This window comes from Colobus angolensis, unplaced genomic scaffold (assembly GCF_000951035.1).
Source record: "Colobus angolensis palliatus isolate OR3802 unplaced genomic scaffold, Cang.pa_1.0 Scaffold125, whole genome shotgun sequence".
Taxonomy (NCBI): domain Eukaryota; kingdom Metazoa; phylum Chordata; class Mammalia; order Primates; family Cercopithecidae; genus Colobus; species Colobus angolensis.
In genome coordinates, this window is record NW_012113697.1 from 3976406 (window position 1) to 4003643 (window position 27238).

The 27238-nt window shown below is 40.9% G+C and overlaps 1 protein-coding gene across 1 annotated transcript in view; it reads right to left on the reverse strand.

The window, feature by feature from the left end:
* Positions 1-27238, reverse strand: part of DNAH9 (dynein, axonemal, heavy chain 9) — a 392924-nt gene that overhangs the window by 115709 nt on the left and 249977 nt on the right. Inside the window, exons 46-49 of the mRNA XM_011933244.1 lie at positions 24285-24427; positions 23750-23911; positions 23315-23548; positions 11759-12019 (exon numbers count right to left, since the gene is read on the reverse strand). Coding sequence (XP_011788634.1) covers positions 11759-12019; positions 23315-23548; positions 23750-23911; positions 24285-24427 — 800 coding nt within the window. The remainder of the gene's footprint in view (positions 1-11758; positions 12020-23314; positions 23549-23749; positions 23912-24284; positions 24428-27238) is intronic.

The window sequence follows — 27238 nt, forward strand, 5'->3', positions numbered from 1 at the left end:
AAAAAAAAAAAAAAAATAAGATCACAACATTGGTTTAATTAACATATGCATATTATGCATACATATGTGTATTTCCTAGTGATGCTAAACTTTTTTCCATGTTGATAAACTATTTGGAGTTTTTATTTTGTGAGTTGTTTGTTCTTGTCCTTTGCCTACATTTCTACTGAGCTATTTTTCTTTTTTATTACTATAATTGTTACGGTTTCTGCAGGCAAAATGATGATACAACACACCAGCTCTTTTAAGGAAAGTTAACTAAAGGAACTATTTATGAAAGTGTAGATTGAAGAGACCTACGAGATAGTACATTACTCTGGGCTAGTAATGTTAGGGTGAGTGGAGCTGGGGTGGTTCCATTTCCACTCTGGGCTTGAGGAGACAAGGGAGAGGAGGGGTTAGCAGAACCTGGAGAGAGAGAGAGTGGGCCCTCTGGAGAAGGAGGGCTACAGGATCTGTAACTGTTAATGGAGGGCAGATGGAGGCCGAAGAAATGACTACCAGGATCTCACTCTCTTTCTCCTTCCTATGATCTTCTGGTACTCAGCGTGGCCAAAGGTCACAAAAAGCTAGAGGGCAAAGGCAGTCCATTGAAACAATTCATGCAAATCCAATCTCCCAGGTTAGGGAAAGAACAGAGTTGGGAAGGGCAAAGTGTAACTGGGTTGGGGGCAATAAGAGGAGGGGAGCAGAACAAATGGGAGATTCCCAGTACAACTCATGAGAGCTTTTCATACATAGAGAATATTTACTGTTTTTGCATATGTGTTGCAAATCTCTTTTAAAATTTTGTTTATGGCACTGGTACAAAAACAGACACATAGACCAGATCAATTGGAACAAAATGGAGAACCCAGAACTATAAGGCCACACATCCACAACCATTTGATCTTCAACAAACCTGACAAAAACAAGTAATGAGGAAATGACTCTCTATTCAATAAATAGTGCTGAAATAACTGGCTAGCCATATGCAGAAGATTTAGACTGGACCCCTTCCTTACAACATATACAAAAATTAACTCAAGATGGATTAAAGACTTAAATGTAAAACCCAAAAAGACAACCTAGGCAATACCATTCTGGACATAGGAATGAGCAAGGATTTCATGCCAAAGATACCAAAAGCAATCGCAACCAAAGCAAAAATTGACAAATGAGATCTAATTAAACTAAAGAGCTTCTGCACAGCAAAGAAAACTATCAGCAGGGTGAACAGAGAACCTACAGAATAGGAGAAAATTTTTGCAAGCTTGGATCTGACAAAAGTCTAATATCCAGCAACTATAAGGAACTTAAATTTACAAGAAAAAAACAACCTCATTAAAAAGTGGACAAAGGACATGAACAGACACTTCTCAAAAGAAGACATGCATGTGGCCAACAAACATATGAAAGAAAGCTCAACATAGCTAATCATTAGAGAAATGCAAATCAAAACCACAGTGAAATACAATCTCGTGCCAGTGTTGGGTCCTAGGCTTAGTACTTGGGTGATGAAATAATCTGTAAAACAAACCTTCATGACACAAGTTTATCTCTATCAGAAACTTGCACATGTACCCTGAACTTAAAAGTTAAATAATTAAAAAAGATGTTACTGGCCGGGCACAAGTGGCTGACACCTGCAATCCAAGCACTTTGGGAGGCCAAGGCAGGTGAATCACAAAGTCAGGAGTTCGACACCAGCCTGGCCAGCATGGTGAAACCCTATCTCTACTAAAAATACAAAAAATTAGTCGGGCATGGTGGTGTGCACCTGTAATCCCAGCTACTCTGGAGGCTGAGGCAGGAGAATCACTTGAATTCAGGAGGTGGAAGTTGCAGTGAGCCGAGATTGTACCACTGCACTCCAGCCTGGGAGACAGAGCAAGACTCTGTCTCAAAAAAAAAAAAAAAAAAAAAAAGATGTTACCATAATGTGACTTCAAAGGAAATGACTAAAACAAAATTTCAAAAAAACTTTCTTCATGTTGTAATAATATATTAATGTTAAAATTATCAAAAATACAATCTGAACTTTTCCCTTCAAGATTATAATAAATTATTACACTTCTGTTTAATGCAAAAAAGTTTGTTTATGGTATTTTGTGATCTACAGAAATTTAAAGGTTTTATGAAGTCACATTTAACAGTCCTTTTCTAAATATGGTTCTTTGTTTCTGCATTTAGAAAGACATTTCACACACATACAAACTGATCTGAAAACTTATGAGAAGTTTTCTGGTTCTTTTACAGTTTTATTTCTTTATTATTCTTAACTGTTATACAAGATAATACTGTTTTGTCCATTTATTAAGAGTATATACTTATTGTGGAATATTGAGCAAAGATAAAGATAAAAACAAGATTCATAATTTTATTAACCAGAAATAAAATATTACATCCTGGTGTGATTCATTCAGTAGCTTTCTTTTTTATGTATCTCTATTATTCTCTCTCTCTCTCTGTGTGTATATATATATATATATACACACACACACACATACATGTATGTATACAAATATACGTATCAATCACTATGCTAATTTCGAACCTACTTTTTTACTGAAAATAAAATCTTAAAGTTTTTCTTATCAATTACTTTTGGAAATATGATTTAAAATAACCAATGCACACTTTTCTTCCATCTGGATATACATAATTTATTTGGCTAACTTTATATTGTTGAACACATAGGTTATTGGATCTTTAATAATGGTTAAATGATAAGAACTTTTAATAACAGTAGAGACAAATACGCCAAAAATCAAATTGGAGTTCAGTTAGAGTAGTATTTTACTTTTAAGTAAATTGGAGAAATAGTGTCCTTATAAAACTGGATCTCCCAGTACACAAAATACATCTGTTTATTCACATCTTTTAAAATATCCTTCAATAAGGATATGTAGTTTTCTTCACAGTTTCAACAAATTTCTTTACACTTATTTGTGCCGTATGTTTTGGTTGTTATTTTGAAGATACATTTTCTAACTGGCTATTGTGGATATTAGGAAAGCTATTGTATTTTAAAATTTATTTTGCAATGAGTCCTTAACTTTCCCTTTCATTTGTTTTATTTTTTATACCATCCATGAATAATATTATGTTTGATATTTCACAACATTTATATGATTGAGATTTTTTAATTCATTATTTCATTGTCTAGAAATCTAGGACACATTTTTAAATTATAGTGTTGAAGGGGGTTGTCATCACACTTTCTCTATGTTAATGGCAGTACCTCTTGGGTTCTATCATTAGATGGAAGGTTTTGCTCCTGGATTGAGGTTGATTTCCATCTGCTAGCGAAGTATTCAAATATTACTTTATTTCTACTTGACTGAGAGTTTTAACAAGGAATAGATGTTGAATTGTGTTAAATATCATTTTGACATTTCTCAGGGTGACTGTGATGATTAACATGAAGTGTCAACTTGATTGGATTGAAGGATGCAAAGTATTGTTCCTGGGTGTGTCTGTGAGGGTGTTGCCAAGAGATTAACACTTGAGTCAGTGGACTGGGAGAGGCAGACCCAGCCTCAATCTGGGTAGGCACCATCTAATCAGCTGCCAGCACCGCTAGAATAGCTAGAAAAAAGCAGGCAGGAGAAGGTGGGAAAAGCCACTTTTGCTGGGTCTACTGGTCTTCATCTTTGTCCTGTGCTGGATGCTTTCTGCCCTCTAACATCAGACTCCAAGTTCTTCAGCTTTTGGACTCTTGGATTTACACCAGTTGTTTTCCAGGGGCTCTCAGGCCTTTGGCCACAGACTGAAGGCTGCACTGTCAGCTTCCCTACTTTTGAGGTGTTGGGACACGGACTGGCTTCCTTGATCCTCAGCTTGCAGATAGCTTATTGTGGAGCTTCATCTAGTGATGGAAGGAGTCAATACTCCTTAATAAACTCCACTTCATATGTCCATCTATCCTGCTAGTTCTATCCCTCTAGAGAACCCTGACTAACACAGCGATTACAAAGCTTTTCTTTTTAATGTATGCTTGGGTATGCATAAATAAATAGCATTATATACTAAATTAAAAACTTTACCAGTTGGTGGCATATTGTTTCAATAAATTGCGAAAGTCAACTTACTAGTATTTCATGTTGATATCTTACACCACCATTAATAAGTTAGATTAATCTGAGGTTTTATTTTCATGTGCTATATCTATCACTTTTAGTATTAAGCTAGTAATGAAGACCCTGACTTCTCCTAGAATTCCCCAAATTATTAGATTATAAAATCCTTTTTTATTACTTGTTAATATTAAGTTAGAGGACAAATAACAAACTGGCAATACTATTACAACATATATATACCAAGGGACTCATAGCAAAAGTTTATAATGAGAAACTGAAAAGAAAGGAAGGAAATAAAAAGAAGGAAAACTACCTTGTGAGAAAATGGGCATAGGATCTGAATAGGTAATAAACAGAAAAAGAAATCTAAAGATTTAAAAAGATGTCCATGTGAAAGGAAAATAAATCTCAGGACCCCGAACTCACTAAGCCAAAGGGAAAAGTTGAGCTGTGAACTGGGTCACACAAACCTGCCTCTCGTTTGGTTCCTAAATAAAATAGCTGCAAAGATAAAAAAGCTACATACTTCCCTCACAATTTGCCCAAAAGGAAATTCCTTGTGGACCCCAAGATCTTTATCCTAAAACAGTTCTGTTGAATTTTACCCTGACAATGTAAATTGACAGCTTGTCTTCACAGGGACGGGACAAAGGACAGAACTGAAAATCATCCTTCTGTTCACCTGAGACAAATACATGTCTGATTGCTTCCTCTACCCTATGTTTATGTTATCTTACGTAAAAATGCAGATTCACCGAGCTAGATGGACGCATAAGTGACTATTCCCCTACCCTCCTCTCACTTGTGAACGGCTGAATAAAGACTCAAAATGATGCAACCATTTGCCTCTTAACTTACCCACACCCTTTAAAAAATGTTTTTTCTCTTTCCTCAATACCTGCTCCTTTCCTTTTAAACATTGAGGTTCCCAGAGCCTGTTTGGAAAAAGCATGGACCACATTTTTCTCGTGGCTCTATGTTCTTTCCTGGGCATGTCCTTAACCTTGGCAAATAAACCTCCTAAAATGATTGAGACTTGCCTTGATCATTTTCTTTGATCAACACCTGGTTTCATTAGAATGAAACCACTTAAAGTTAAAATAAAAGTGAGAATTTGAAAAGTCATTTCATTGAGTAAAACTGAAGTGACTAAAAATATCTAAGGTTGGCCAGGATGTGGGAGAAGCAGTGTTCAGAACTGTAAGAACAGCTATTTTGGATAGAAATTTGGCAGAATGTATTTTTTAAAAAGAGCATATTATTTTAAGAGGTTTCTATTGTTTCCATAACAAGTTACAGCAAACTTCCTGACTCAAAACAACATGGATGTACTATCTTGCCATCCTGGAGGTCACACGTCCTAAAATCAAGCGGTTGGGAGGGCTGATTCCTTCCGGAAGCTTTCGTGGAGAATCCGTTGCACACCCTTTTCAGCTTCCAGAGGTTGTCCGATTCCTTGGCTCATGGCCCCATATCACACAATATTTTTTTCCCTCTACGTCTGTCATCACGTCACTTCCTTATTCCGACCTTTTTTCTCTCTCTTCTCTGAACGCTTGTGATTACTTAGGGCCCACCTGGATAATCCCAGATAATCCCCCTGTCTCAAGATCCTTAACTTAATGATATCTGCAAAGTCACTTTTGTTACATGAGGCAAGATTCACATGCTTCAGAGATTGGGATGTGGAACTGTTTGGGGGAGAGGCATTATTTAGCCGACCATGTTGTTCTGTCAAGCAATTGTACTTCTTGTTTGCCCAGAGAAATTCTTACACACAAACAATAAGGATATAGGTACAAGGAAAATTGTATTGGAAAAAATAAACTAAATGCTCAAAAATAGAAGAATAATTAAACTGAATGCAGTACCAGCAGAAGACAGAGTCCTATGAAGCATTAAATAAATGGGGTTTCAATACATGTACTGACGTGAAATAAAATCTTATATCAAGAGGGAAAGTGAGATTCCATATGTGAGACCATACAGTGTATTTCTGTTTATGTCTGACGCATTTCACTTAGTATAATGTCTTCTAGGCTCATCAGTGTTGTTGCAAATGCAGGATGTCTTGTATAATGTCGACGGACATTTATGTTTTCTCCATATTGTGGCTTTTGGGAATGAGGCTGCAATGAATAAAGGAGTGCAGACATCTCTATGAGGTGTTGATTTCATTTCCCTTGGGTATATACCCAAAAGAGGGATTGCTGGGTCATATGCTGTTTCTATTTGTAAAGTTTTGAGAAGCCTCTGTGTACTGTTTTCCATAGCAGCTGTACCAATCCGCATTCTCACCAACAGTGCACAAGCATTCCCATTTCTTCACACTTTCACCAACACATATTATTGTATATGGGAACTTTGCTAAGAAAGCAGATTTTAGGTACTCTTACCGTACATACATAAACATAACTATGTGAGGTGATGAATATGTTAATTTGCTCGACTGTGGCAATCATTTTACTATGTATATACATATCAAAAGCATCATACCTTAAGTACATACAATAAACAGGAGGGAAAGTAATTTGGTAATGCCCATTTGTATTTGAGATTTGTTTTATATGTGCATTAATACAAATATAAATGTGTAGAAAAACTGCTGAAATAGACACACCCCAAATTATTATAGGAGCTATCATTAGGAGAGGTCAGGGGCTGAACTGGAAAGTAAGGGTGACTTTATGTTGACCCTATATATTTTATACTATTTGAGTCATTTTCAACAACAAAAATGCTATTACCTATTATTTGTATAAGAAGAAATAAGTTCACTGTAAAAAAAATGCATGGGAAGTAAACAGAACATTCCAAATAACTTTGAGGGGTGGGGGGGAGGAAGACCATGAAATTGCAAGATAAACCATTCCTAAATGAAGGCAGAAAAAGTTTTACTGGATTTATTTTAGTTCAGCTATAAAAACAAAATAAAACTGCCAAAATGGACACTTAAAGTGTGCAGAGAGTTACTACCCACCTCTGATTTATAGGTATTCTTTATGTATTAGCTAAAGATTTATTGTTAACTTTGCAAATAATGAGAAAACAGAGAAATGGCCCTTAAATACCAGAGTCCTGTGAGTGCAGAAGGGTTTAAGGATAGTCCAGGAGTCCTTGGGTTCATGAAGCAATATTTGTCCTTACTACAGGTGGTGTACTGTGGACTATTCTATTTCATTAAAAAAGCGCTGTTGCAACCCAGTAATGAATTGCCACCTGTAGATTGTGAACTGGTCTACAGTTAAACTTCTTAGTGATGGATGGACTGTTAATTGTCTTGTTCAACTCACCTTTAGAGCCTCCCCTGCCACATCACCTTCTAAGGCACCCACTTCTCTACCCACAGCTCAGATATACCACACCCTTCATTCATCTGGGTCTTTGCAAAGGTTGTTCCTTCCTGGGATGTTCTTTTCTACCACCTTCTCCATCTAGTAAAATATTCATCTTTATACTCTCTGCTTCATGGGGTTTCTCTTCCCTATTTCCTACCAGGCTGGGCAGTTGGCTATGCCTTCTTCTATGATCTCAAGTCTCTGAAATTTTTAAATTTTTACTTCTGCTAATGTAACACATGCACGTAGTTTACAAGCTGTAATACCGCTACAAACAAGGCTGGGAACAAAACACATGCCCATTTCACGCCAGTTCTGTCTCTCCAGAAGTCACCACTTTCAATTTCCTCCACCATTACTTTCTTTTTTTTTATGAGACGCAGTCTCGCTCTGTCACCCAGGCTGGAGTGCAGAGAGGCGATCTCAGCTCACTGCAAGCTCCGTCCCCCGGGTTCACGCCATTCTCCTGCCTCAGCCTCCCAAGTTGCTGGGACTACAGGCACCTGCCACCACACCGGGCTAATGTTTTGTATTTTTAGTAGAGATGGGGTTTCACCGTGTTAGCCAAGATGGTCTTGATCTCCTGACCTCATGATCCGCCCACCTCGGCCTCCCAAAGTGCTGGGATTACAGGCGTGATCCACCACGCCCGGCCACCCACCATTACTTTCTAGATTTTACTCCTTATTGATAAAGAACATGCTTATGCTGCTGCTTTTTCATTTAAGACATTATCCAGGGACTTGGTACTGTAGAATGTTGAGTATTCATAGTTATCATTATTGACTTCCTTTCCCTCTCCCCATTATGGTTATATCAAACTCTTAGTTAAATTAACACTCAGTATGCCCATGAATATAACTATTGTTCATTTTGGATTAATTTTCTTTCTTGTATATCTTAATTTTTTTCTGAAATTAATGAATGCCTTTATTATTTGCTTCCTGATGAGGTGACTTTGGGGCCAACACCTGAAAGAACAGCAGGGAACCATGGAGATACTTGGAAGATGAACCTTCCATGCAGAGGCAAGCACTAGTTCAAAGGTCCTGGGGTGGGACTGTGCTTGCAGCGTTTAAGACCAGCAAGAAGGCTGGCGTGGGTGGAGTAGAACAGCAAAAGGAAGAGTGGTAACTGGTGCGGGAGAGGTGGCACAGACAAAATAATGGAGGGCCTTTTAGGCTATGGTGACATCTTTGGGTTTTATTCTGAATGTGATGGGAAACCATGGAAGATTCTGAACACAGAGATGACATGGTCAAACACCTGTTTTTACAAAAAGATTACTCAGACTGCTGTAACGGGCAAAGACCATGTTGGAATATGGGTGGGAGCAGAGAGAGCAACTTAGAGGCTATTGCCATAGTTCAAGGCAGAGATGATGGTGGCTTGGACCCAAGTGTTAGCAGCATATAAAAAAATCCAAAGCATTTGAATTTTGGATATACCTTGAAAGTAGTTTGTAGATTGGATGGGAGTGTAAAGTGACACGAAGAACCTGTTAATTCCTGTTTGTCCCTCTCTAATTATAGGGAAAAGAAACTGAGGAATCAAGGACTTCAGTGACTTGTACCAAGCTATACACTAGTTCGAAGACAGTATCTATCATATTACCTGGCACATAGTAGGTATTTATTAAAAATGAATTTTACTTCTGTTGTCTAGACTTCAAATCCAGTGTGATTTTCAGTATTCTATTCCATCACTTCTCAAGTTACATACCTATTATTTATTTCAATCTATCAATTAATCAAATTAACCAAATAGTATTTATTAATGTTCATTGTGTTTGCAGTTTTGTGGAAACAGAAGTGATAACTCTGGTTATGACAACATCACCACCATCACTACCACCAACAACAAATATTTACTGAGTGGCTATCATCTGTTAGCTAGTTTTCACACACTAATCTCATTTATTCCTTGAAACAATGTAATGGGGACGGTATTACCATTACTTCTATTTCACAGATGAGAAAATGGAAGCTCTGAGACGATAAAATTATTCCCAGAGTTGGCTGGGCGCGGTGGCTCACGCTTGTAATCCCAGCACTTTGGGAGCCTGAGGTGGACAGATCACAATGAGGTCAGGAGATGGAGACCATCCTGGCTAATACAGTGAAACCCCGCCTCTACTAAAAATACAAAAAATTAGCCAGGCGTTGTGGCGGGCGCCTGTAGTCCCAGCTACTCTGGAGTCTGAGGCAGGAGAATGGCGTGAACCCGGGAGGCGGAGCTTGTAGTGAGCCGAGATCGTGCCACTGCACTCCAACCTGGGCAACAGAGCGAGGCTCCGTCTCCAAAAAAAAAAAAAATTATTCCCAGAGCCATGAAGTTAGTAAGCAGTGCAGCCGGTATTTGAACTATGGTCATCTTAGGAAATATAAAGCCTGTGTCAAAAGAGCTTATGAAAGACGTTTGTCTTTTTGGCAAGGAATGATCAGTGAACAAGACATGAAGGTGTGTAAATAAAGTGGTTCTATCTTTTGTGTTCTGGAAATCAGAAACAGAAGACAAGGATCTGGAATGTAAGGTTGATTTTGAAAATTGGGTAAGATTTAGACGGAATGAAAGGAGAGGGGCCCTAAATGAGGCAGAGGGAGGGTACAGTGTAATCAAAGGCCTACAGATGAGCAGAATGTTGCTGTGAGGGGCCAGAGAGAAGCCCGTCTGGCTGTAGGAAAGCTTCAGGCTCAGAAACAGTGGCACAGCCAGGTAACACCTCTGATCCTGGCCTACCCAATGATATAGCAAATTCCTATTGGAGAAATTTTGTATTTTTTATTGCAGTAGAGGCTCATTTAAGAACTTGATTGGACTTGGACACCCTTACTTTTAGGGTTTCCCTATACCACCTCATAAAAAATACAAAAATGAACTCACAGCTCACATTAAATATAATTGTTTTTATAACCATACGTAATAGGATTTTACAATGTGCCTAGTTGAGGCCCTGAGCCAATAGATGCTACATTCCAAAGTGAGGTATGAGGGGACTATGCAGAATTCAAGAAGGTTTCAGAAGATGAGCTTTTTTGATTCTTCAACCCTTTACTCTAATTGAGGATATAAGAGAGTCAGGAAGTTAGAGATTAGGAGGAAACTTTCATGAGGACTACTGGTGTGTCCCACCCACAGTGCCTTCAAGGGAGGATGTGGAGCAGCCACTTCTTTTCGCAGAAAATATGGAAGGAGGGACTTCAAAAAGACTACTCAGTGAGCTTAACATGTTTCTCTTGCAGTTTGACTGGCACAGGAGACTGGGGTCTAACTTATATCCCAGAAATCTAGAGTGCATACAAATAGCGGGCTAGTCCCGAGACATGTGGGCAGAGTATTCAGCATGGGAAGCCTCTTAGAGCTTGTTCGGGGAAAGGTGGTGTGGGAATCTCCAGTGGACCAGATGTGAGCCACTTGCATGGCTGAGCCACCATAGGTTGTTTTAGAACTTGCCTAAGTGTTTCGTTTGAAGGAAGAAAGGGAACTGCCAGACTCTCGGGAGAAGGCAGAGAAAGCAATCTGTAGGGGTGAGGTCCCCAGTGACTGGTAGAGCATCTCCAAAAAACATATGTGAGCATCTCAACAGAAAAGGGGGCAGCTTTCTGTCCATCTCTGGTGCCAACTCATAATGACTTGAATCTGACTGACCCCTTTTTTCCTTCCACCTTTGCCTCTCAGCTGTGGTTATCCAAGTGGGAAAAAAAGTTAAAATGAAAAATGAGAAAAGAAAGAGTGGCTTAGCCTCATGCCCTCCCCACCTTCCTTCCAGAGTAAATTTATGAGTTTAATTTAGTTGACATACAGTTATGTGGTTGCCACTTAATTAAATACTTACCAATTTTGATTTTATAGATTAAAAAGTATATTTTGAGGCTAACATCTTATTTTATTGTCTTTTCTTAAACATTTAACAAAAGAACCTTAAAGGGCTCGTGTGTCCCACAGAACCTAACAGGCAAGATGGGGTCCTGAGTTACTGGAGAAGGAAGATCTCTGGGATTGGATTTTGAAGATGTAAATTCAAGTCTCTGCTCTAATATCTAAGTTTATGACTCTGGCCTAGTCCGTCCTCCTCCCTGGGCCTTGGTTTTCTTATATGTGAAGTGAGGAGTTTGGATCAGCTGATTTTTCACGTTCTGGATGGTTCTAAGATTCCCATCTCCGGGTTTCATTGGTAGCCCATGGAACCGAACAGACAGTCCTAAGAAATGTTTGCTTGCTTCATGAGTAAATCAGCGACAGCTGGAGTCCACCCTAAACCCTCCCAACACTGGCCTTGCATCTCTTGGGAATGCCAAGGTGGTCTCTGGGTCTACCAGCCCCTGAAGGATGAGCAGGTATGGCAGACAGTCCTCTTACCTTGTTGAGGGTGTTTAGGGCTGCCTGCGCTGCTGTGAGTGCTGGCTCTGCCTTTGCCAGGTCCTCCTCACAGTCCTTCTGCTTCTGCTTCACCTCTAGCATGATGAGGGCCACTTTCTGCTCCTCCTCATCTGCCATGGCTTTCTCTCTGCTCACTTTATCAGTCTCCACACCCACCACCTGAATCAGTTTGTCTGCATCTTCATTTTTCTGCTTCAGCTCCACTTCCTGGGTGGCCAACTTGGTTTTCAGATCATCCACCTGTGTTGGAGAAGCACGGGACTTATCAGGAGTCATGACCAGAGAGACTGTGGGCACTGGACTAGTCACTGGCCTGTTGGGCATGGCCTGAGGACCCAACTCTGTGGAGCAGAACAGATGATAGCTCCTGATACAAAGGTACAAAGCTGTGCTCTCGGATGGGACCAGGCTCCCCCACCTGGGTTTCTTTCCCAGGAACTCTGGATGTCCTCTCTCCACCATAGTAAATGTGCTGGAATACTCTAAATTACATGTGCCCTGACCTTTCTTTATTTCTTCTTTCTTTTTTTGAGACAGAGTGTCATTCTGTCACCCAGGCTGGAATGCAGTGGCGTGATCTCGGCCCACTGCAACCTCCGCCTCCTGGGTTTAAGAGATTCTCCCGTCTCAGCCGCCCAGGTAACTGAAACTACAGGCATGCACCACCAAGCCAAGCTAATTTTTGTATTTTTAGTAGAGATGGGGTTTCACCATGTTGGTCAGGCTGGTCTCAAGCTCCTGATCTCAGGTGATCTGTCAGCCTCAGCCTCCCAAAGTGTTGAAATTACAGGCGTGAGCCACCGCACCCGGCCCTGACCTTTCTCCTTGATGCCAAAATGGCTTAGGCTGCTTCTCGCTGACATTAGTAGCTATAGCTTATAAAGCTTCGTGTACTTAACATAATACTTTTCACAGAGTAGGCCCTAATTTAATTAAAAGTGGCAAATGTGGAGCGTGCCAAAGATTTAAACAAGACACAAAAAGAGAATGTCTACTGTGAATCCTGAGAGACTGAACGTCCAAATGGACAATGACAGATCATATATAAAAACTGACCTCTGATCCACAATCTGAAGCCACTTGCCCAGGAACCAACCCCTTTTCTACAATAACCAGCCCAGGAAGCCAGTTTGCTAAGTCAGACTTGTAGGAAGTTGGACTTCTATCTCTAGTAATATTCCAGGAAGACAAACAAAAACTCCTACAGCAATTGGCTCCAGATGGCCAGGACTTGATTAATGATAAACAACTTCCTTAATTTTTATCCCTGCTTCCAACCGTGGACCAACCAGAGAAAGCCAAACATGCTCCCCTAACCAATCACATAGAACACCGGACTTCCAGTGAGCCTGCCTACCGCAGGGCATACTGGAAGCCTTCCCTGTTTTTACTATAAAGTTTTTCTACTTTTCTGCCTGCCTTTGAGTAGCTAAGCACAAGTGATGGTGGCTGACTTGCTTGCTAGAGCCAGCTGTGAATAAATAGCCTTTGATTGTTCTCATGTAATTGGTCTTCATTTATTTACACAATCCTTACTAGAAATAGATGGCCAGATTAAAGTTGAACAGTAAGAGTCCCAATGGCCCAGGCCAGCTGAGTTTCCCATCCAGCCCAGCCTCTGAAGTCATATGTCACCTGGAGGCAGTAATAAAGTGATGGGAATATCAGCACCTGAGAAAACGTCTATTCTGCTCATGAGCTGGGAGGGAAGGACGGTTTTCTATCTACATTCAGATCAGCTGAGTGATGTGATCCCTGGCCCAGCAGCATCAGCATCACCTGGGAACTTGTTAGAAATGCAGACTCTCAAGTCTTAATCCAGATGTACTGAATCAGAAATTCTGGGGGTGGCAATCTGTTTTAGCGGTGACTCTGATGCCCGTCTAGGTTTGAGTGTCATTGGCCTAGTGTAATGGCCTTTTCAGATGCAAAGGAAAGACACAGACCTATTTATTTCTAGAAAGTAAAGAAGCTATTTGTATTTGCAATATGGCCCATAAACTTTACGTTCCAGAACGACCTCTTGCCTCTCATTTTTCTGCAGTCTATTTCACGCAACAACCAAAGGTTACTTCAGAGCTCCTGAAACACATCAAACAGATTCAAATGCTTTGTGATGCAAAATGCATAAGGGGAAAAATAAAACTGAGGCTTAGACACTGCTGATAACTCCCTTTTCATGGCAGATCAAAAGAAAAGGAAAGGGAAAAAAAGAGAATGCTCTTTAATTTTGTGTATTCACAGAAACAGGAGACATTGTGTTAACCTCAAATGTAGGCCTGCTCCCTACAAGTCGTCTTATATTCACGAGTTGAAAGGTTAATCCGTTTCCATCTCCCGTGGTTCAGCTGCAGAGAGTTATTTCTACAGGGACAAAGATGCAATTGTAAATCAAAATGATTGAGCGGCATAATCACTCCAGTCAGCAAACACACCAGTAACTTTTTGTTCCTTTTTAAATCTTGGGAGAGTTGAGAAAATTGAAGTGGCTTTTTTTTTTTGGTTGTTGTTTTGTTTTGTTGATTGCAGATATGGCTTATGACCTCAGGCCCAAGGTAAAAACCACCAGCACTGTGAATAGGAGCTTCACAGCTCTTAAACCATGACATGGAGTGACAGGAGGGTCCCATCAGTCAGAATTAGGGCTCCCCCAACCAAGCTTCAGAGGACGCATAACTCAGGTTCATTTTATGGTTCTTCTGCAATAGAATGGGAAGTTGAAATGGTTACTTTACATCTTTCTCTTCTCCCTTATTTAAAACATCCCAGCTATACTTTGGAGGTCTCTTTATTTAGACACACCCACACTTGGATGGGAAGGTTGAGAGGGAGCATGCCATAAACACAGAAGAGACCCTTTTCCTCAGCCCTGCTGGTCCCCTGAATCGGGACCATAGTAAATGGTGCTGACTGAGTGGTGGTGGGTGACCCTCCCTTCTTCAAGGAACCAGGCACATGACGCTAAAGAGAGCAGTCAGGTTTCCCACGATGTTTCTGCAGCACTCCAGTCAGCTTGGGCATAAAACTGAGAAGGAACTAGAAGAACCGAAAAGGAGTGTTTTCCCTGCATTGCCTATGGGGGAGAACTCTCTTTCTTCAGGCAGCTCTAGGATTTGGGGAAAGATGGGATAGCATCACTGGTGCCAGAGAAGGAGAAGAAGCCCAGGGCAATCAACAGCAATAAATACTCCACTGAGGGCTGGAGACTGTTACAGTTTGGATATTTGACCCTCCAAACCTCATGTTGAAATTTGATCCCCTATGTTGGAGGTGGGCACAAGTGGAAGATATTTGTGTCCTGTGGGGTTGGGTGAGTGAGTTCTCACTTTATTAGTTCCCTTGAAAGCTGATAATTTTTAAAAAGCCTGGCATCTCCCTCCCCTCTCTCTCTTGCCTCCTCTCTTGCCATGTGATATCTGCACACATCAGCTCCACTTTCCCTTCCACCATGGAAAGAAGCAGCTTGAGGCCTTCATCAGATGCAGATGTTGGTGCAGTGCTTTGTGTACAGCCTTCAGAACCATGAGCCAAATAAACCTCTTTTCTTTATAAATTGCCCAGCCTTAGGTATTCCCTTAGCACAACATAAACTGGACTAAAACAGAAACTTAGAGATATTTTCCTGCTTACTCTGTGTCCATATGGTCATCCAACACTTTCTGATATGAATTTGCATTTCAAGGAAGCTTTCCTTTTAGATACAGATGTCCTACCTATGCCTGTAATGTTTGCCTGCCTAATAAATGTTCACTTTTATTCTGGTTACTTAGTTTAAGTTTCCTTTGGAGAACTCCCACTTCCAAATCCTTATAGTTTCACTGGGGCTTATTCCAGCTGTCATTTGATCCTGCCTTGCCCATTGAGAGTATCCAAGTCACAGAGATTCTTCAACTATGGGAAAACCAAGATGTACAGAATATCATGCAAGTCTCTAGCTCCAGCCCTTTTCAAATTAAGCTCTATCTCTGACTTTTCAGTTATACGAACTAATTCATTCATTTTATTTTGTCGTTTTGCCTAAACCAACTTTAGTTGGATTTTCATTGGTTGCCATCAAAAAGGTCTTGACAACTACATCATGTAATCTCAAGATTTTCTCTTTCCTCTCTTTACTTTCCCTCCCATCCCTTTCCATCTTCCCTTCATTTTTAGTTTTTTCTCACTAAATGAATTTGAGTTAGAATTTTCAGTTACAACCAAAAGAATCCTAATATGTCACAATGAATTATGAAATTTTCAACTTCAGGTAAGTTTGATGACCTGAGACTCTTTGAAAACCCCAGGATAAATTGAATGTAAGTTTCCAGATTGACAGACGTGTGGATGAAGTCCTATATGCAGGCAATTGGCAATGACCTTCAGGTCTTTTATAAACATTTCTTCAATCCAACAACACTCTCTTCCTCATGACTACACCTGAGTTAGATGTAGGTGCTGGGAGGACTGTGGTCTCTGAGCAACGCCAATGAGGGACAAGTGAAACCCAAGTCAGGAAAGGGGGACCTGGCAATGTCAAGAGAAAGGAAGCAATGACACCAGCTGTGAGACTTCAGCTGACACTGATGCAAAAACAGAAGATGCCACCTCCAGATCTGGTTGGACCAGCATTTGTCACCAGAGCCAGTGAGAACTGGAGGGGTCCGCCAGGATGTATCGTCACACCTTTGGAAACCCAAGCCCACCACAGAGAGAAGGAGGAAAAGACCCTCCCGAGGGAAACAGGCCTGTGGGAGAGTTTTAACTCTGAACTGACTGCCCCTCAAAGACTAAGTTTTTAACTTGATGTGACTACATTACAATGCAATGCAAGATTAATATTAAGAGCTTTCTACTCTTAAATGAATAAGATGGATCCAGAGCCATGTTGAATTCAGCTACAGAAAAATAAAGTTACATTTATGATCAGCTCTAAGAATGAAATTATAAGTCTAAAGTTTATGAACTTTGACCAGGTGTGGTGGCTCATGCCTGTAATTCCAGCACTTTGGAAGGCCCAAGCAGGAGGATCACCTGAGGCCAAGAGTTTGAGACCAGCCTGGCCAACATGGCGAGACCTACTAAAAATACAAAAATTAGCTGGGTGTGGTGGCACGTGCCTGTAGTCCCAGCTACTTCAGAGGCTGAGGCACGAGAATCGTTTGAACCTGGGAGGCAGAGGTTGCAATGAGCCGAGATCAGGCCACTACATTCCAGCCTGGGTGACAGAGCAAGACTCAGTCTCAAAAATACATGAATAAATAAATAAATAAGCAAGTAAGTAAGTAATTAAATAAGTTCCTGAACTTTACAATATAATTGTTAATTTTCGTCACTATTACAATTATCATTACTACTTCTAACACAATTATCATTGCTAAATAGATTTGTCTTTTATCTAAGCTAAGGCTATAACATTCATTTTGCCTCCTCCCACCAGATTACCAGCATCAAAACCTCTCATAATCAAGCAGTAGGATACCAACACAAAATAACTCAAGTCCTTAGCCTTATACCACTATTTTGATGGTATACTTTGGTGTTTTTATACCAAAGGAACAACTGCAGATTGAGAGTTTATTACAGAGATAGGAACCATAGATACCATTTTTACTAGAAGAATCATTACTATAACCATTGCTAAGTGTTTATGGAATGAATACCATGTGCACAATATTGCCGAGAATTATCCCCCACCCCCACTCTGAGCTCGCAGGTAATGTTGGGACTGATCAGTGTTAATTTGCCTCTCCACCCATCATCTATTCACCTATCCATTTATTCACCCATTTGTAGGGTGTTTGCCATGTGTCAGTTCCTGATGCTAAAAGATAAATGAATCCTGGTCTCTGCCCTTGAAGGACTAATAGCAGCAGAGCTTGATAGATGCAGGAGAGGAGACATAATTCAAGGATGGAACCAGACAGAAGGGAATGCATAACTGCTCAGAGTTTAGAAAGGGCTTCTGGAGCAGCGAGGAACAAATTGTTCAGGTCTTGGAAGTGATGACAAGGTGAGGGTACATGTAAAGATGCAGAGATGTGAACCAGTTGTAGAGTTTTGGGGGCACTGCAAGAGTACTGTTGGACTCTAGGGCACAGTGCGGTAGAACTGAGGAAGAAAAGGATGCAGAAATACGCAAGGGTAGTGCTCATCTAGGATGCCACTAGCATACAGTCTGGGGAACTAAACAGAATGTTATTCATTCAGTAATTTATTCATTCAACAAATATTTAATGAGTGCCCACTCTGTTCGGGCACTATCTTTTTTTTTTTTTTTTTGAGACGGAGTTTCACTCTTGTTGCCCAGGCTGGAGTGCAATGGCGCAATCTCAGCTCACTGCAACCTCCGCCTCCCAGGTTCGAGTGATTCTCCTGCTTCAGCCTCCGAAGTAGCTGGGATTACAGGCACATGCCACTGTGCCTGGCTAATTTTTGTATTTTTGTAGAGACAAGATTTCACTGTGTTGGCCAGGCTGGTGTTGAACTCCTAACCTCAGGTGATCCACCCGTCTTGGATTTCCAAAGTGCTGGGATTACAGGTGTGAGCCATCACGCCCAGCCTCTGATTTATGTTCTAAATTGACCACTCTGGCTGCTCAGCTGAGAATAGACTACAGAGGGGGCAAGAGTAGAAGCAAATAAACTAGTTAGACGGGTCTTGTCGCTATGAAGGTAAAAGAGATCCGTGACTCAGCAGCAGTGCTTTGAAGGGGGTGAGACAAGGTGGGATTCTGGGCATATTTTGAAGTCAGAGTCAATAGTGATCTTCTCATGGTTTGGGTATGGGTGTGAGAGTAAGAGGAGAGTAAGAAGAACCAAGGATGTGGATCACCTGAGGTCAGGAGTTCAAGACCAGCCTGACCAATATGATGAAACCCCGTCTCTACTGAAAATACAAAAATTAGCCAGGGGTGGTAGCGCATGCCTGTAATCCCAGCTACTTGGAAGGCTGAGGCAGGAGAATCACTTGAAGGTGGAGGTTGCGGTAAGCCGAGATCATGCCATTGCACTCCAGCCTGGGTGACAGAGTGAAGCTCTGTCTCAAAAAAAAAGAATAAGGAGAACCAAGGATGATCCCAAGAACTTTGGCCTGGGTGGGTAATATAGTTTGAATATACGTCCCTGAGAAATTTCATGTCAAATTGTCAAATGTTGGAGGTGGGGCCTGGCGGGAGGTGACTGGAACATAGGGGTATAGGTCTCATGAATGGTTTAGCACCATCTCCTTGGTACTGTCCTTGTGAAAGTGAGTGAGTTCTTGTGAGATGTAGTCATTTAAAAGTGAGTGGTACCTCCTCTCTAACTCTTGGTCTTACTCTCATTCTCACCATGTAAGATGCTTAGTCCCACTTCGCCTTCCTCTATCAGTAAAAGCTCCCTGAGGCTTTCACAGAAGCCGTGCAGATGCCAGTGTAATGCTTCCTGTACAGCCAGCAGAACTGTGATTCAATTAAACTTCTTTTCTTGATAAATGACCTAGCCTCAGGTATTTTATAGCAATGCAAGAACGGCCTCACATAGTGGGTGATGCAAGAGGTAGTGGGTGCTGCTGGATTGAGAGTTCAGTTTGTTGAAATCATCCAGGTAAGAAGTGTGTAAATCAAGACGTTGAAAGTAGGGACTTGGCTGGGCATGGTGACTCACACCTGTAATCCCAGCACTTTGGGAAGCTGAGGCGGATGGATCACTTGAGGTCAAGAGATTGAGACCATCCTGGCCAACATGGGGAAACCCCGTCTCTACTAAAAATACAAAAATTAGCTGGGTGTGGTGGCGGGCACCTGTAGTCCCAGCTACTGGGGAGGTTGAGGCAGGAGAACCGCTTGAACTTGGGAGGCGGAGGTTGCAGTGAGCCAAGATCATGCCACTGCACTCCAGCCTGGGCGATACAGCGAGACTCTGTCAAAAAAAAAAAAAAGAAAGAAAGAGAGAGAGAAAAAGAAAAGAAAGAAAGAAAAGAAAGACAGAAAGAAAGAAAGAAAATGAAAGAAAGAAAGAAAGAAAGAAAGAAAGAAAGAAAGAAAAAGAAAGAAAGAAAGAGAAAGAAAGAAAGAAAGAAAGAAAGAAAGAAAGAAAGAAAGAAAGAAAGAAAGAAAGAAAGAAAGAAAGAAAAAGAAAGAAAGAAAGAGAAAAAAGAAGGACTTAAGAGGACAGAATTGAGAGATATTTAGAAAACATAGAGAATTTATTAATTTTTAAACGTGGGAACTGAGGAAAGGGAAGAGTCTAAAATTACCCCCCAGCTTCCGGCCTAGGGAACTGGATAGATAGACGTATCATTCATTGAAGTAGAGAATATAACATAAGAAGGTCATTGTTGATGGTTTCAGATGCTGAATATGATGCCAATGAGGCAGGCAGTTAGCAGGGAATCGGCATGATTACTTGCAGGCAACCAAAAGCAATGCAAACGAGGCCAAACAGGTTAGCACAAAGACCCACCCCCTAGTAGAAAGGAACTGTTACAACAGGCTTAACAATAAAGACAGATTGCACACATCCTGCTCTAGGCACAGAAAAGAATGTAACAGAGAAGAAACCAGCTGAAACTGGTTAAATCCAAGATGGCCGAAAACCTGACCAGCTGTCAACCCTTGGCTTCATTATGTCCCTATTGCCATAAAATTTCCATGGGGAAACCTCCCACTCCCATCATGCACCTGACACTATGATAGTTCCAGATGAACCATATTTAGTCAAGAAAAGTCCTGATTCAGGGAATTGCATGCCTATTTCCCAGAAAACTCTTCCCTTATTATAGAATATTTTGTGCCATCATTACGCTTTTCCATATAGTATGTGAGCCCTCCATGTTGGGCATGGCTTGTTCTTTTTAGCATGCCGACATATCTCTCTTGAGTGTGTGCATAAAGCTTACATACTATCACTTTGGTCTTGCTTTCAAATTCTTTTGTGGGGCAAAGACAAGAACCTGTACTGGCTCCTGGCAAGACCAGGACTTGGGAGGATTCTCCACTGTGTGCAGCTAGAGCTGGAGTCACTTAATGGTATAGCCAGGCATCTCCTTGTTAAACAGAGATCACCTAAAACAGTAACACAGAAACTGTGCATTCTACAGTCTCTGTTCAAAGACCCAGGCTCCGTACAAAATAGAATACTGGGTTCTGCCCCATGAGAGGATCAAAGTACTCTTCCTATCCCTTACTTCCTGGCAACCATTCTTCACACGGATGGGCCAGCAATTCCCAGAGGATAAACAGATAGGAGGGAGAACAGGGCTGGTGGAGAATGTTGTGAGGGCATGATAGGTGGTGAAGAGAGGAAGGACAATGGGGAGGTGGAAGATGTTTTTAAAAATCTGGTAGTACTGCATTCTGAGATTGTATTCTATGCTCTTTGCTACAGATTCAGAGATTGAAACAAACAGAAAGTGATCAGGAGAAAAGATATTACCTTTCTATAGCAAAAGTAAACTCCTAGGACCTAGACTGGGATCTGTATAGCTTACCCTGCCCTGAACTGGAATCCTAAGAAGGGGTTTTCATCGTCATACAAAGGGAAAGACAGGGGCATCACAGATAATTTGCACATGGCATTTGTTGGCAAACATTGAGGTTGAACTGATCCCATGTTGCCTGAAGGTAAATAAAGAAGAAAAAAAGGTCTATATAAAACTACAGAGCAAAGAATGGAATAGCACTTCTTCTTCTTTTTCCAAAGAATGGAAAAAGAAGAAGGAGGAGAAGGAGAAGGGGAAGGGGAAGGAGAATAAGACAAAACTGAAAATGATCCACTACCAGACCTAGGAAAAACATGGAGGAACCTGTTTGGCATTATCAATAGGATAGTTTCTGTGAAACTGTAGCAGAAAAACAGGCTGAAATAAAAAAGCAATAGGATGCATTGAAAAAAGAAAAGGATAAAATGCGAAAGGGTTGTTAGGAAATTAAAAATTCAATGGCATAATGAAAGTCTTCATTGCAAAGTCTTCATTGTAAGAAGCAGAAGCAATATTACACACTATTAAATTAGTATTGGTGAGAGTGAACTTGAAAAGCTCTCCTACAATGTAGAGAAAAAAAGCCAACATGATGAAAGCAACACACGAGAACATAATAGATATGGGGTACGGGGACCCCATCCAACTGACTATTGCTCCCAGAGGAGAGACCAGATCTGATGAGTGAAACCATATCACAGAAGGACCATTTCCTGAGCAGAAGAAAGACTATGTGTATAGATTGCGAGGGCTCACTGCATCCCACTAAATGAACTTAAATCCTTTAGGTACATTTAATACTTCTGAATCAAGAAACTGAAGAGGGGCAAAAGGACAAGCCAAAAGGAGAAAGTTCAATAGAACAATTCCAAAGGAAAATGAAAGGCTCAGATAACTATAGGAACATGTGATGTCCAAGAATTAGGTGGATCACGATTTCAGTTTAATTGTGCAAATTCATGAAATTTCACCACCTTAATGAGAGGCTGGCTCTGCTGCTGGAGAAGAGAAAATAGAAAGGGGTCATCGAGGAGGCAGTATTTGATGGGCGTGAGCAGAGGCGAAGCAGCTGCAAGAGTTGGCCCCAACTCCCAAGGGAAGATGAGCAAATCGACTGAAATAAACCTGTTCCATTTGGAGGAGTAAACAGAAAAACAACAAGGACAGGATGACAGGGACCTTCTTTCTTTTTTTCTTTCTTTCTTTCTTTTTTTTTTGAGACAGAGTCTCACTCTGTCGCCCAGGCTGGAGTGCAGTGGCATGATCTTGGCTTACTGCAGTTTATGCCTCCTGGGTTCAAGTGATTCTCCTGTCTCAGCCTCCTGAGTAGCTGGAACTACAGGGGCCTGCCACCATGCCCAGATAATTTTTGTATTTTTAGTAGAGATGGGGTTTCATCATGTTGGCCAGGATGGTCTCAATCTTTTGACCTCATGATCCGCCTGCCTCGGCCTCCCACAAAGCTAGGATTACTGGCGTTAGCCACCGCACCCGGCTGAAAGGCGCCTTCTTTCAATGGCCAACTACTCAGAGATAGATAACTACTTAGAGATGCATGAAATGAGACAGGATTTTTTGAAAAACTGAGGTTCCAATGGCTCTTTGACAGATAACGGAGTAAGACAAAACAAACAAAAATGGCATAACCCTGCAGCCATTTCCCATTTCCTTTCACCATTCATTTCTTTTGGTTTTGAGGATGGAAGGGAAGTGAACTGGAGAGGAAAAGGAAGAAATTGCAAAGAGGAAGAGGGAAGAGGTGCTTCAGGGCATTCCAGCAGCAATGAGAGGGAGTGGATCAGACCTGAGTAGGGGATATGCACTTCTGCTGGGGAACTCAGCCTGAACTTTTGGACTGTTACTGGTGGTAAGGATACTGTTACTATGGATAAGAATAAACTTGAAGAGCTCTCCTACAATGTAGAGAAAAAAGAGATGAAAGCAATACATGAGAACATAATAGATACTGATGACATGGGAGTCCCTGGAAAACCATAAATATTTTTCAGATCTTGATTGTGATCCCTCCAGTTCACTGGAAAGGGCTGCTTCGGCTCCAAGTCCCCTGCAGGTGGAGGGAGTGGGACATTGCTCACCTGGGCGGAGGTGCTGTGCAGCTTCAGCAGCCCGTTCTCTAGCCGCTCTGTCTTGCACTTGAGCTCTTTTCTGTGCCTGTACAACAAGCTCTGGTAGAGTCTGATGAACTCCAGAAAGGACTTGGGAGTTGTGTAGTTGTAGCGCTGCTCATTGCTCAGATAAGACTGGGATGTTTGGTTGGCACTTGTGTGGACAAAGGCCATGAACTTGCTAATCGACTGCTTTACTGTGGGCTAAAACCAAAGAGCAAGAAATGAAAAGATTATCTCCTGTTGAAGATTAGAGGCAACTGCTCACCCCTCACCCCACCCATTCCTCCACCATGTGGAAACCTATGCTCCAAGCTTGATCTTTAACCCTGACATCCTGGACATGGAGTTCGTTGTACCCTCATCTGGGAAGGACCTTTAGGAGTGTCTCCTTTTCCCTCTCACCTCAATGCCCTCTGTGTTCTGCAAGAAGCGGAGGCTGACAGACTCCAATGCTTGCTGAGGCCACTCGTGGAACCAGTGGATGGCTGTGCAGTTCACAATGGCTGGGAACTTCCTGCTGCGGACTCTTAGCTTGTTCCCCACAGGGGAGAAACAGAGAGTCACCTGAGAAGTCAGAAGGGTGGGGAGAACCAGGAAGGCATCAGAGAAATACTCAGAGAGGCAGATATGGCCTTGGGTTCTCTAGCTCCCGGAAGATTGGGAAGCACATCCAACAGAGACAATATCTGTAAATGCTAGCCAGCCTCACCAGCCAACAGATCAAAAATGCTGAGACTGCATGATCCACAAGGGATGCTGCTGCCCTTAAAGCAGATGAGAAGGGTGTCTTGGCAACTGTGCTCAGGCTGAGAAGGGTGCCGCACACTCACCACCCACTCTAGACAATCAATAAGAACAGTTGTGCCTGAAATATCAGTGGAAGCTCCCATGAATCATCTCGGGTCTCTGCCTGTCCCTGTCAGTAAATGCTCTTTACCTTCAGCTGTCGCTGGACCCGATCTATAAAGAACTTCCAACAGTTCTCTCTGTTGTCAACCAGACCCTGGCTCTTGACTTCATTCCTCACATTGCTTATGATGTTTTCGACTTCATCATCAGAGTACAGATCTGGGATCTCCCCTGGGAAAAAAACAGAGCACAGATAGGCAGCCTTGGCATCTCGCTAAATGATGCAATCAGACATGGGAAGTCATCCTGCCTTGGGACACAGGTCAGTGGTTTTTAGGCCATGTACCAACTCTCTTGCTGGTGAAGCTGGACAGACACCATGTCTACTCCAAACCCAGGGCAGAAGAATGAGTATGTTAATGATTGGAACAGAGGGTAGGGTACCCTCTTGTCCTGGGGTAAATAGTTGGTAGCACAAGAGCCTTCAACTGTCTTCTCTTCTTCTGCTCAAAGCATTTGTTTCCCTAACTACTGTATTTTTTACTCTTTTGGAATGGTACCCTCCAGGAGTTTAATATTTAGCAGGAAACATGGCTAATATGATCAAAAATAGCTGTAAGACCCCCGGCAAAAAGGGCCATAACAAACATACAGATAGGTCCATATATTTAACAAGAGCAAGCTATCACTGTTGATGAGAGAAAATGAGGAGAAAGCAGAACGGCTCCATGGAATTTAGTACACGATAAGCAGGACACCTTAAATCAACGGGGAAAAGATGAACTATTCAATATATGGTACTGCATTAGGAAAACCGGGATCTGAAAAAATTATGGTTAGATCTTGATTTTCTTTTTTTTTTTTGAGATAGAGTTTCGCTCGTGTTGCCCAGGCTGGAGCGCAGTGGTGCGACCTCGACTTACTGCAACCTCTGCCTCACAGGTTCAAGTGATTCTCCTGCCTCAGCCTCCCGAGTAGCTGGGATTACAGGTATGCGCCACCATGCCCGGCTAATTTTTTTGTATTTTTAGTAGAGACGGGATTTCACCATGTTAGTCAGGCTTGGCCTCGAACTCCCAACCTCAGGTGATCCACCGGCCTCGGCCTCCCTAAGTGCTGGGATTACAGGTATGAGCCACTGCGCTTGCCCAGATCTTGATCTTATAAAGCACACTAGAGTAAATGCCAACTGGATCAATGATTTAACTAAAAAAAGGCAGGAAAATAAGAGAAAAAATAGGAGAAATAATCTCTGAGTGGGGATTTTCTAACTCTATCTGAATGAACCTATGTTAAAAGAAAAATAAATTTCATGAATGCATAAAAATTGACCAATCCAACTGCAGAAAAATAAAAATATTTCATGACAAAAATATCACAGGCAAAGTATAGCAATGAGAGCAAAACACAAAGAACAAACTAAGAAAACATGTTATAGTAAAATGGTTAATCTTAATATGTAAAGAAATTCTCCACAAATAAAGAAAGAAATCAATAATTCAATAGATAGATGGGGTGAAGGATATGAAAAGAAAGTTCATGGTGAAGGAAATAAAAATTTCTGTTGAATATATTAATAGATGCTCCACCTCGCTCATAATAACAGAAATATACATCAAAACTACACGTAGTTACTTTTTCTTTGTACAAATGAGGTTAATGAACAAGGACAGTCAATCTCACTTGTAATGAAAATGTATATTAAAACTACACCTTACTATTATTATTATTTTTTAACAGATTGGCAAAAATCTGAAAGTTAAATGAAAACACTGCATTAATGATGCAGTATGTGAAAGTAAAATTATATGCTTAATCTCCCTGATGAATAACAATTTTAAAAATCCCAACTAAATATGTATAAATTAGTATATGATGACCAAGTCCTGGAAATGTAAGGAGAAATACTAGAAAAAAACTATGAAAATAATTTACTACATTAATTGATTAACAGAGTAAAACAATATGACATTGAAATGGATGCGTAAGGTTTCTAAAAACTGCTAGCAAACGAGGAATAAATGAGTTTTCTCTTTAATAATAGATATCATCCCCAAACCTACAGCAAACATACCTAATCGTAAAATAAAATATTCTCTTTCAAATCAAGAATACGACAAATATGACTGCTATGGTATTTTCTAGTCATCATTATATAGGAGGCTCCAAACTGTGTAAAAAGTGAAGAAAAAAATAAAATAAAATGTATAAGGATAGTTAAGGATGTAATAAAACTGTTACTGTTCAACATCTAATTTTCTACTTAGAAAATCTAAGAGAATATTCACGTAAACAACCGGAACTCATAAGAGCATTTAACAACAAGCTTGTTGGATAGAAAATTAATACTGGAAATTAAATCACATTTTGTACCCAGCAAAAACAAATTGTTAATTGAAAAGTTATCAATTAAAACACCAAAAACACCCCTCACAAAGCAGGTAAGTAATAAATATACAAAGGGACGAGCTAGATCTTCACATGAAAGCTACAGCATACTATTGAAGGGAATAAATGAAACCAGAAATAAATGGAGAGAAATACTGAGTTCATGGAGGGATGATGAGGTATCACCACTTTCCCAAAAATGCAATTTCAATAAGAAATCAAATGGGTTTCTTTCTTAATTCTGACAAATATTTCCTAAAATTGATATGGAAAAGCAAAGGATGAAAAATGGCATTGTTGAGAAAGAACCAGAAAGAGTGATTTGTTCCACCGGAAATCAAGTCTCCGTATGAAGCTATCTTAGTTAAAACAATGTGAAATTGACACTGGGGTGAATAAATAGAACAATGAGTAAAACACCTAGAAATGGATCCAGATATAAACAGGAAATTGATATGAAAAATCAGGAGGCAGGGACTTTGGGAGGCCAAGGCAGGCAGATCACGAGGTCAGGAGTTCCAGACCAGCTTGGCCAATATAGTGAAACCCTGTCTTTACTAAAAACGCAAAAATTAGCTGGTCGTGGTGGTAGGCGCCTGTAGTCTCAGCTACTCAGGAGGCTGAGGCAGGAGAATCGCTTGAACCCAGGAGGCA